At 36.6% G+C, this 12,836-nt stretch overlaps 1 protein-coding gene across 2 annotated transcripts in view; it reads right to left on the bottom strand.

The window, feature by feature from the left end:
• The window catches only part of MKLN1 (muskelin 1), a 173,277-nt gene that overhangs the window by 124,023 nt on the left and 36,418 nt on the right, over positions 1 to 12,836 (bottom strand). For both annotated transcript variants that reach the window (XM_047694932.1, XM_047694931.1), the window contains exon 2: positions 6,751 to 6,820. In XM_047694932.1, the coding sequence (XP_047550888.1) occupies positions 6,751 to 6,820 (70 nt within the window). The remainder of the gene's footprint in view (positions 1 to 6,750; positions 6,821 to 12,836) is intronic.

Raw genomic sequence — 12,836 nt, 5'->3', positions numbered from 1 at the left:
GCCAGTGACCTTGAAAAACAGGTTTCCCATGGCAGGGTCAATAACTCTGATAAAACATTCTGATGAGGGAGAAGGGTGCAATTACTATCTTAAAGTATTTAGGGGGTTTTCATTCATGCTATAATTACTTCCTACCAGCACAGATGATTCCAAATTAAAAGCAGTGTTTTCTCATTAGGTCTCAAAATATGTGTGCCCTATCACAATGAAAATGGCTTTAATTTAAACTTTAAAACAGATTTTAAAAGTGTAAGAATGAAATTTAAAAGAAATTAAAAATCCACTATCCTGATATAACCACCACCACCATTTTGGTACTAATTCAGTTTAACACTCTATGCACAAACTCACACAGACACATTCTTTACATAAGGGGAATATCATATATGCTACTTTTAATGAGCATAACTATTTAAGTAATTGATTTTGTTTTCTCTTTTTCTTTCCTCATCTCTTACTCTCACCAATGCTAACAATCAGATATGTGTCCTTTCCTATCTTTATCTGGGCTCACTGCATCAAATACAAATATACATACATAACCACATGTCTATACACCTACATACATACTGTGAGAGAAAGCTGTTATTCAGGTAACAACAGTAGGATCTTATTGTAGATGTTTCTCTGTATCATGCTTTTCTACTTTATGGTAGAAATCCCTCCAAGTTAACTAGTAGATCATTTTATTTAAATGCTTAACAATATCCCACAAAAAATGTATTCTAGCTTTCCGCTACAGATAGGTATTCTTCTTCTCCCCAGAACTACATTATGCAAGAATTGGTGTATTAAGTAATTATGTACATTTAACATACTTAACCTCTTATCTCTAAGAGGCAGAGTCCTGGGAAGGACTGAGTAGGACAACTGTACTCTCAATATCAATGGCCCTTGTCAGGTATTATTCAAAAAGATTGTAATAATTCAGATTTTTAATTTCAGATTTAAGAATGTATAGGTACCCTTCTTCCCAAATCCCTGCAGCAATGAGTGTTATTGTTTGTTGAAGTATCTATAGAAGCTAGACATTTTAAACAATCTTGGCTGAAAAAGAAAGAAAAATAAAACCTTGATATGATTTTTAAAAAAAGGAATTATCTTGGGGCGCCTGGGTGGCTCAGTGGGTTAAAGCCTCTGCCTTCGGCTCAGTCATGATCCCAGGGTCCTGGGGTCGAGCCCCGCATCAGGGTCTCTGCTTAGCAGGGAGCCTGCTTCCCCATCTCTCTCTGCCTGCCTCTCTGCCTAATTGTGATCTCTGTCTGTCAAATAAATAAATAAAATCTTCAAAAAAAAAAAAAAAAAGGAAATATCTGAAGATACAGAATACCTGAGTGCACAGAAGCAAACTCTGGTGGGAAGTGCATGCTCACAGAAAGAAGGGGAGCCAAAAAGCTGTGAAGCAGGGTCCCCGCTCCAAAGCTTTTAGTACGGGGCTAAGTGCACTAGCAGAGTAGACACACCAGAAGCAGCAGGAAAGTAAAAGTTGGGAAACCATGGAAGTGGAAGACAGTTGGTATATTAGAATACTCCAGAGAAACAGAACAGAAATAGGATATATAGAAAGATACATAAGAGATTTATCGTGGAAATTGGCTCACATAATTATGGAGGCTGAGAAATCCCACCATATGCAATCTACAAGCTGGAGAACCAGGTAAGTGAATCCTCCAGCCCCAGGCAAGCCTTGAGATGACTGCAGTCTGGCCAACCCCTTGACTGCAACCTCAAGGACACCCTGAGCTAGAACCACCGGGCTAAGCCACTGTCAGATCCCTGACCCTCAGTAACAGAATTAAAAAATCAATGTTTGTTTTTACTGCTAAGTTTGGGGTAATTTATTACACATCAACAGATAATACAGCATCCAAGGCCAAAATAAATATTAACAGTTCCATTTATTAAGCAGTTAGGTCTAAAAAACTTAGTAAGTATTTATGTACTGACAACTTAGTAGCCATTTGAAAAAAACAATAAACATAAATTAAAAGAAAAATACTTTCATTCCTAGATAAATATAATCACTTACTAATGTGATATGTGTGCCTCCCTGCTGGACACTGCATAACAATTCAAACGTTTAAATTAGACTCGAATCTAATTCCTAACCACACTGATTTTCTACATAATACTTCTTTTTTTTTTTTTTTTAATCACAGCAAACGCAAAATTCCCAGCTTTGTCATGACACCACTGAAAGGGAAATACAGAAATTAGTAAAACAGAATGCTACTTTTTCAAGGATCTTACAATCTAATGAGGAAAACACACACTAACAACTAACCACAACACAAAGTAGAATGAAAGGAGTCCTATGACTCTATGATAGATACAAAACAAGTATTTCTGCTATCAAAAAAAAGAAAGATTTGATGTTAATTAGTAATAGAGTAATATTTCCATTTACCCACCACCTTCAGAAAAAGACTTCCCCATAATACAAAATTTAGAAATCCAGAAATAAAACACTTAAAGAGTACATGATAACCTTAAAGCCTTATTTTTACGTATGAAGAAACACAATTCTAGGAGGTGAACTCTCTGACCCTAGTTTCCATAGAGTCCATGGCAGATGATTTACAACAGTATGTGACAGAGACAGAAAGCATATAAAACGTAAGAGAGAATATAAAAGCAAAAATCTCTCCTACCTTTTCTTCCTGGTCAAATACCCAGTCAGAAGAGAAAAGAGAGGCAACATTCATCTTTTGTATTTGCTTACGTATTAGCAAAAGGCTTAAAAATGTATAATATGATCTCACGTACTTCAAAGTGCCTTCATAGTCAGCTTTCCTCACCTGGGCAACCATCACCTAGTCAAAAGCTTCAGGATTATTGCCAGGATTACTGCAGTAGCACTTTTCACCTCTTAATACATTATTTATTTTGTGTATTGTCTCTCTCCTCAAAAAATAAGCTCTATGAGGCCAGAAATATGATTGTGTCCTGCTTATATCTCACTGATTTTCCTTAGTCAAATACCTACAAGAGAGTCTGAAATACAGCAGCCATTAAATTTGTACATAATGAACTGAATGAATGAAAGCTACAGACAAAAAGGTGAGAAGGTACTGCAGGCATAATTTCTGGTCCCTGGTGTACCAAACCTTCTCTCAGACAGTCAGTCAAACACTAATCCAGGGACTGCAATGAAGGAATTATGGTAGATATAATTAACGTTCCAATCAGTTTATTTTTTTTTTAAGATTTTATTTATTTATTTGACAGAGAGTAGGCAGAGGCAGGCAGAGAGAGGGGGAAGCAGGCTCCCGGCTGAGCAGAGAGCCCGATGTGTGGCTTGATCCCAGGACTCTGAGACCATGACCTGAGCAAAAGGCAAAGGCCTAACCCCCACTGAGCCACCCAGGTGCCCCAATCTTTTATTCCTTTAAATACAGTTATGTTGATTCTTAATTCCGGTATCTTTTAGTACTTTTAATTCCTATACCTAACATTTTTGCATGTTTCTGCTATACTTCCTTCCTAGTTCTTACTAAAGGTACCTTGTTTCCTTGTACATTTGGTTATCTTTGTGTTTGTGAATAATGATTTATGGAAACTACCTGAAGCCTCGGGAAAAGGTAACTATCTTCAGAGAGGATCTGCACCTGCTTCTACTGAGAAGCTTAAAAGAGCGCTATACATCCAGAACCACCTAAAACTAAAATCACACAGTAAGGATTCTTGAATAGCCAAGTATTAAGAATCTGATTCCCAAATATAAACAAGCAACAATACACGGCTGAAACCTCTCAGGGATGGGTTTTCTTCCTTTTCTCCTTTAGTAATTTGCCAATGCAACTCTTCCCACAGTAACCCCAGAGGTAGGGATTCCTTCTGTTTTATAATTATGCTGAGAATGAATCAATTTCAGGTCTAGCTTTCATAAACTTCTTGTGGGCATCTTTTAAAAATTCAGCCCTTTTAGTAATTTTCAGAATGTGTTTCAGAAGAAAAGAAAGGAGGAGGGCTGGAATTAGTATTATAGACCTAGCTCACATTCACTAGAAGAACAAGAGTACTTGCTACATATCTACATATTAAAACTATACCCATTCCACCTCATATGGCAGTTTCTAACAAAACTAAAACTGAAATTACTTTCAGTTATATTTTTCTAGCAACACTGTTGTTCTTTGAGACTGGCTACACGGAACTCCAGTTATATGTGACTTGTAATTACAGTGAAGAAAAACAGATTCATGTTACCTAATTTCATGAAACTCAGTCTCTTTTAAATCATAAAAATTTTAAGTAACTTCTACTCTTGCACTTACCACACTGAATATTAATTGATTTAAGGTATTTCTTGGCTCATTAAGAGGAAAGACAATAGTTCACTGCTACAAAGTTTGGTACCTCATGGGTGCTTACTAAGTAAGTTTTGAATGAATAAGCAAATAAATAAGTAAAAACACATTAAATACTACTGCCTTCAAAATACTGTTCCACAACAAATAAAGATAACTTTACAGTAAAGAGGTTACCACAGTTTCACTAATAATAAAAAAGCTATATATAATTCATTGGTAAAACATAAAAACAACTGAGTAAAAACACACACCAAATTTGAGGGCTCAATTTAAGTAAAATGAAAATGTGAATAAGAAAAGCATGATTAAAAACACAATGCATTCAACCTCAGGGTACAGTGGGTGGGGGTCATGCATCAACAACATACACAATGTAAGCCCACCATCATATGCAAAAAGGCTTGAATATAAACAGGAAGATGCAAATAAAAAGCATAGTGAGTTATAATAAAAGATCTAACAGACTGGCAAAACCTAAAAATTAGCCATAGAAGTGAAGGGGAGAATGCAATGCACAATAACTTTCATAAGCTGTCAGTGAGAGTAAATCATATAGCCATTTTGTAAAACAGTTTTGCATTATCTGAACATACATATACCTTATGATCCAACAACTGTGCTCTAAGGCATATATCCTAAAGAAAATCTTGTACATGTGTACCAGGAGACAACAACATACAGAACTGTTCATAGCAGCCTAGTCATAATGGCAAAAAAACGATAAAAAACTGAAAAGCCTATCAACTGCAAAATGGATAAACACATTTTGGCATGCTAATACACTGGAATACTATACAGTAGTGAAAACTAAGAAAGTACAATTATATGTAAAGCAAAAAAAAAAAGCACATCAATATTTATAATGAGTGATTCAATTTAGGTTTATATAAAGTCAAAGCTGAAATCTTAAATAAAACCTAAATCACAACACATGTATAAACATACATATATAATACAGTTATAATACAGTAAGAAAATGCTTAACAAAGCATGAAATTATAGTTACTGGGGAGGAGTGAGAGGACAAATATAAGATGGAGCTCACAAGAGGTTTCAAAAGGTCATGGATGTTTTATATTTCTAAAGTTAATGAATAAATAGATATTATTCCTTATACATACATAAAAAGTATGAATATATATTCTTTGGATGTATACTTTACACCAGAACATTTACTTGTTTAAAGATTTTATTTATTTATTTGAGAAAGAGTGAGCAAGCATGTGTACACACGCACATGTGCTATGGGAGGAGCAGAGGGGAAGAGAGAGAGAGAGGCAGACTCCCTGCTGAGCACAGAGCCCGACTCAGGGCTTTATCTCAAGATCCTGACTGAGGTCATGACCTGAACCAAAACCAAGAGTCAGACACTTAACCGACTGAGCCACCCAGGTGCCCCTGCAATAGAACATTTAAATACCGTGTGATCCAAAAAAGGTATGCATATATACATATTTATATATGCATTTATATATGTAAAAGGAAAAGTAAGTATAGAGGTTAGGCTTCCAAAAATTACACTAGAATAAAAAAGTAGGTTTTACTTACCCATCTGCTTTACCTATCAGAGCACTCATTTCCTCAAGGAGATGGACATAATAAGTTTCAATGCTTAAAGCATATAACTGAAAGAATGACTATTTTTAAATTGAAATGACCTCAGATACCACTTGTCAAGGAAAGTTATTTAGTTCATAGTCTTGACATCACCTAAGTATACCACTTTAGTAAAATAACAAACTATATCAAGTTTATTTTCCCTAAAAGGCAGTCATTGAGTCAGAGTCAAAGTTCAACTTACTAACATTTCCTTAAACATTTACAGAATGACTGGAGTCTAAGTACAACAGAAGTCATTACCTCTGCTCATACTGGCACTCAGATCAGTTACTGCTCAAAACAGCAATGGCACCATAACCAGTTCTTTCCATTAACATTTTCATCAAAAGGTATCAAGAAACTTAATTTTGCATCATTAGTAATGTGGAAAAAATACGTATTAAATTTTAAAGCTCCAGTAGAAAGGGGAACCTGGGTGGTTCAGTCAGTTAAGCACCCAATTCTTAAATCATCTCAGGTCAGATCTCAGGATTGTGAAACTGAGCCCTGCAAGGCACTTTGCATTTAGCACAGAATCTGCTTGAGAGTCTCTCTCTCTCTCTCTCCCTCTACTCACGTGCCCTCTCTCTAAAATAAATAAAATCTTTAAAAATAAAGAAAGAAATGTTCCAGCAGACAGAAGTAAAAAGTCTATGTTTCATCAAATTCCACACTGCATTTGACTACGAAATAAAAACTCTTCCAACACTTAAACAAAAAAAAAGTAAATAAAAATCTATCTCACAATTTCAAAGACTGAGTAAGTTATTAATGAATTCCACATAACTGATGTCAATTAAATGCCTATGCTAAATAGAATCAGGAGCTACCTTCTTACCTGGGGAGGATAGTTGCTCTCTGAAGACCACCTTGAAGACTGGTCATTTGGTTTATCCACTAAAATGTTCCTGAAATAAAGAAAAGAAAATTATACAAATAATTAAAATTATAAGTGAATATGAATACGCAAAAAGAGGAATAATCTATCAGATGCTGAAATTATCATAAAGTTATATAATATCTGGAACCTGAACAAGAATAAGAAACAGAAAAATTCTAGTATATCTAAGATCTAAAAAATATGATAAAGGCAGCATTTCAAACAATGGAGAAAAGCAAGAAAAAATATACTTCTACTTAATACCCAAGTGCCAAAGTGAACAGGTGTGTTTAGAAATTTAAGGTAAGAAAATAAAATACCTAAGAATAAATAAATTCCATTTATACATATTAGATATATTATTATATTGCACACAATGATATTGTTATATACTACATATAGGTATGTTATATATGTATTATATGCAACATCATGTATGTATATGTATATGCATACAATCAATCTTTGGATTAAGAAGCCTTTTTAAAAAAAAAAAAAGATTTATTTATTTGAGAGAAAGAGCGTGGGTGAGAGCAGGGACAGAGAGAGAGGGAGAGTAAAACTTCAGCAGACTCCACACTGAGCATGGAGCCTGACACAGGGCTTAATCTCACGACACTAAGAGATCATGACTTGAGCCTAAACCGAGAGTCAGATGCTTAACAGACTCTGTCACCCAGGAGCCCCTAGATTAAGAAGTCTTTAAAGCACAAGATCAAAAGCAGAACTCTGGGTGAAAAAAGGAAGTGATATAAGTAACTTTGGAAGATGGTGCTTTCACCAGAAACCATGAGGCTAAAGAAAAATGGAACCACACATAAAAACTGTACTGTATTTGGTAAAGTTATTTTTCACAGAGATATTGGTTAATTCTGAATCAGTTCACATGTATACTGGGGTTTAACAAATAAATAGATGGCAGATAGTGCAATCAAGCTTCTCACTTCAGTGTGGAAAGTTATAGAAAAGCAAAGAGAGTAAGGTTAGAATGAGCCCTGTGGACTGGACATCACTTGAACTAATGTTTAGTTTAATATGGACACAGATAAAACGATATGAAAATAATTACAGATATGTATGTGCATGCATGCACAAACAACACACAAATATTATTTGTTAGTTCTGTTCACTAAGTGGGACTAGAAGTAGAGACACCCCAGCAGCAGTGAACACACCCAGCACCCAGGTCTTGGTTTCTACCCAGCATCCCCTAAGAAAACAGGAATTCTAGGGAAATTGCTGGTTCTAGGAATGGAGCAGGTAATTCAAAAGATAAGCCTGGAGCACAGATTAAGAAATGAGAGAGTTAAATTCATTTGCCTAAATATACATACACCTAAGAAGTGCTAAACTATTATTATCTTCAATGTACAGATTAAGAAATGAGAGAGAGAAATTAACTTGCCTAAATATACATGCACCTTAGAAGTGAGGATTTTACTCTGAGGCAGTCTGACTCCAAAGCCAATGCTCTTAATTACTACACTATACAGCCTGAGAATTATTTCCACTTCTTGGAACTTAACCTAAAAAATAATCCAGGGTATGTAAATCATCCACACTCATCACAGCACAGTTTGTAATAACAAATTGCAAGCAACCAAATTCCGTCACAATCAGGAATTAATTAGACAAATTATTACATACTTGTGTTATAGAATACCCTGTACTCATGTTCTATAATCTAACTTTAAATGTAATTGAAAATTGTTCACTACACAGTAACTGACGAGAAAAAAGTTGTTTAGAGTATATATATGATAAATCGTTGTTGTAAGTAATAATATTCATGCATGGAGAGAAAGACAAAGAGCATATACTAAATTGTCAATGCCACTTTCAATGAGATACTTTTTTGCCCTTTTGTACATTTCTAGCTTTCTAAAATTAACACATAATTTCATAATCAGTAGAAAAGGTGGATTTCACAAAGATTTTATTTCTTTCTTTCTTTTACTTTCTTTCTTTCTTTATTTATATAGCAGGGGAAGGGGGAGAGAGAGAGAGAAAATCTCAAGTAGACTCCGTGCTGAGCAAGAGAACCCAACACAGGGCTCAATCTCACAATCCTGAGATCATGACGTGAGCCAAAAACAAAAGCTGGATGCTCAACCAACTGGGCCACCCAGGTGCCTCAAAGAAGTGTTTTAAGAATGATTACAGGGGAGGTGCCTAGGTGGCTCAGTGGGTTAAAGCCTCTCTGCCTTCAGCTCAGGTCACGATCCCAGCCTCCAGATATCCAGCCCTGCACTGGGCTCTCTGCTCAGCAGGGAGCCTGCTTCCCTTCCTCTCTCTCTATCTGCCTCTCTGCCTACTTGTGATCTCTGTCAAATAAATAAATAAGGGCGCCTGGGTGGCTCAGTTGGTTAAGCAACTGCCTTCTGCTCAGGTCATGATCCCAGTCCGGGATCGAGTCCCACATGCGGCTCCCAGCTCCACGGGGAGTCTGCTTCTCCCTTTGACCTTGTCCCCTCTCATGCTCTCTCTCAAATAAATAAATAAAATCTTAAATAAATAAATAAATAAATAAATAAATAAATAAGAAAGATCTTAAAAAAAAAAAGAATGAATTACAGGGCACCTGGGTGGCTCAGTGAGTTAAGCCTCTGCCTTCGGCTCAGGTCATGATCTCAGGGTCCTGGGATCGAGTCCCACATCGGGCTCTCTGCTTGGCGGGGAGCCTGCTTCCTCCTCTCTCTTTCTGCCTGCCTCTCTTCCTACTTGTGATCTCTCTCTGTCAAATAAATGAAAAAATCTTAAAAAAAAAATTACAAAACACAAAATGAAGAGAACCCTACATGAAAATACCATAGTTAAAAGCTAAAGCTAAAAAGCTAGGATTTTTAAAAAATCACTTCGACATGAATGTTATAAAGCTTGAAAGAAAATCTCACAAATTTAAACTATGATACAGTAGGACCACAAAAATCATTCATGTTAACAAATGACATGAGGGAGCTAACCAGTCATAATGTGAAAAGTGAGCAGATGGACCACTACATGCAAAGTCAAGGGGGCAAACAGTTGCAATATGTTGTGGTCTCGTGAACTCTGACATGCTTATTAAACAGCCTTTTGGAGATTCAACAGTTGCGTATCTGAAGCTAAAATTTAGGGGAAATGCCATTACCAAAAAATACATGTATCTTTAGGGATACCAGTACAACAAAGCTAAAATATTTAAAAAGCCATGACACTGATTGGGATGACCTAAGGAATGAAATGGAGCTAGAAAAGCCAACGGTCTCAGTAAGCTGGGGGGGGGGGGGTTTCAATCATTTTGGAGGTCTATATAAGAAAAGTTGAGAAAAGGAGACTAAAAGGGGACAAAGATGAAGAAAACAGAAACCCAGGAAGTATGTATGCCAAGTGAAAATACTTCAAGGAAAGAAGTGAAAGACCATGTAAAATGTTTCTGAGAAAATAGGAACTGGGTGGTATTCATCCTCATATGCCTAACTTCAAGGCTAAATGCCGCTACGCACAAAATGCTTAATAAATATTTGATAATGATATAAACAAATAGGTAGCACTACAAAGAAAAAAATTAAAGTAGATCCATCAAAGCATAAGATATATTACTTGTACTTATTACCTGTAACTTAAAGCTTATGTTAAATTGAAATAAAAATAAATGAGAAACTGGGCACCTGGCTGGCTCAGTCGGTGGAGCGTGCAACTTGATCTTGGGGTTGTGAGTTTGAGCCCTATGTTGACTGGAGAGATTACTTAAAAAAAGTATCTTTTAAATAAACAAATGAGAACTAAAATACAAACCAGAAATAAAGTGAGGTTAGCCTGAGGGGATTTGGATAGATGGATGCTTGAAGATATTCCTGATAACCTCCAGTCCCAATGCTAGGTCAACTATTAGGTACCTCTCCTGAGCTCAGCAGGTGACAGACACCAGAATCAGAAGTTTTAGAACCACGACAAAAGCTTGGCCATAGGAAAACCAAGAGATCCATGGACAGTTCTCTCCCACAAACAAAGGTATCAACTGCATGAGCATTTCTGGGACAATCTGCAAGTCTCCCTGGCCCACAAAGAGCTTTAGAAAGAGCTAATCTGGTAGACTTGGTTCCCTTTACCACTGAAGCTGAGACTGTACTTGCCCTCTTAGCTGAGGATATCCAGATACTGAGAGGTATCTCCTGGTAACCCATAGAGAACCAACAACATAGAAAAAGACCTCCAGCCTACCCACTATCTGAGGTATGGCAAGTTTTACCCAAAGGGTACACAATATACAATAGTTTGTATAGGAGAATAAATGCACCAAAAAAGCCAAGAAAACATAAAAAAGAAGAGTGAGAAAGGTCATGTTATCAGTTTTTATAAACCCTTCAAGTCCCTATAATTAAAAACAGTAGGGAATGGCATAGGTACAGACCTAGCTCAGAGGAAAAAAAAAAAAAAAAAACCCTAGAAATTAAGCCCAGTATAGACTAGAACTTACTATTTGATGAAGGGGATATTTTATTTCAGTGGGAAATGAGAGTTATTAGTTAAATGATGTTTATACAACTGAATTATCTGTTGGGAGAAAACAAGTTAACTCTTATATGAAATTAATCCCGGGTGCCTGGGTGTCTCAGTGGGTTAAGCCTCTGCCTTTGGCCCAGGTCATGATCTCAGGATCCTGGGATCGAGCCCCACGTCGGGCTCTCTGCCCACCCCCCCAACCCTGCCTGCCTCTCTGCCTATTTGTGTTCTCTCCTGCCTGCCTCTCTGCCTATTTGTGGTCTCTCTCTCTCTCTCTCAAATAAGTAAATAAATAAAATTTTAAAAATTAAAAAAAAAGAAATTAATCCCAGTTAACAATTTAAATATATACATATATAAAAATATTAGGAAAAGTATTTAGGGGCTAATACAGACAATACAGTGTTGGAAAGATCTTTTTGCCAAGAAATACAGAAGATGTAAAAGATAGCTATTAGATTATAAAAAAACTTTTGAATTATGTAAAACACCTTAAAGAAAAACCAGAAACAATAGAAAAAATGCTTATAACTACTGTTTCACATTGAAAATAAGACAAATACAACGAAAAATAAGCAGAATGCATGTTACTGAAATCATTAAGATAGCCAGTAAACAGTTACAAAAATTTCTCTAAATCCCTGTATTTTGTTTGCAGGGAAAAAAATTAAGAGTAAGATTTTCACCCATCAAATTGGTTAAATTAGATCCCTACAATCAGGAAATCACGTAGAAAATATGGACAAGGAAAGTCAATGTGCAGCATCTATTAGACTTTCAATGTACAGGGATGCCTGGGTGGCTCAGTTGGTTGGGTGTCCAACTCCTGGTTTTGGCTCAGGTCATGATCTTGGGGTTGTGAGACTGAACCCTAAATGAGCTCCATGCCTGATGTGGAGTCGGCTTGGGATCTCATTCTCCCTCTCCTTAGCCCCTCCCCCTGCTCTCTTTCTCTCTCTCTCTCAGGGAAAAAAAAAAAACTTCTAAAAACCCACAAACTTTCGGGGTACCTGGGTAGCTCAATGGGTTAAAGCCTCTGCCTTCAGCTCAGGTCATGATCCCAGGGTCCTGGATGGACCCCCACATCGGGCTCTCTGCTCAGTGGGGAGCCTGCTTCCTGCCCACCCCCCACCTGCCTCTCTGCCTCCTTGTGATCTCTGTCAAATAAATAAATAAAATCTTAAAAAAAAAATGAAAATTTGCAAAAACCCCACAAACTTTCAATGTACATATTCTTTTGTTTAGCACTCTCATGTCAGAATCCATCCCATAAAAATGAAATCATCAGGAAGGCCTGGGCGGCTCAGCGGGTTAAAGCCTCTGCCTTTGGCTCAGGTCATGATCTCAGGGTCCTGGGATCGAGCCCCACATCAGGCTCTCTGCTCAGCAGGGAGCCTGCTTCCCTTCCTCTCTCTGCCTGCCTCTCCGCCTACCTGTGATCTCTGTCTGTCAAATAAATAAAATCTTTAAAAAAAAAAAACTTATTTGTAAAAATATAAAAATATATTTTAAAGATATTTACATATATCCTTTTAAAAAAATGAAATCAATACATAAGG

Source organism: Lutra lutra, chromosome 11 (assembly GCF_902655055.1).
Source record: "Lutra lutra chromosome 11, mLutLut1.2, whole genome shotgun sequence".
Classification (NCBI taxonomy): Eukaryota; Metazoa; Chordata; class Mammalia; order Carnivora; family Mustelidae; genus Lutra; species Lutra lutra.
The sequence above is the reverse complement of the archived record's forward strand: the minus strand, read 5'-3'. Positions and strand labels throughout refer to the sequence as shown.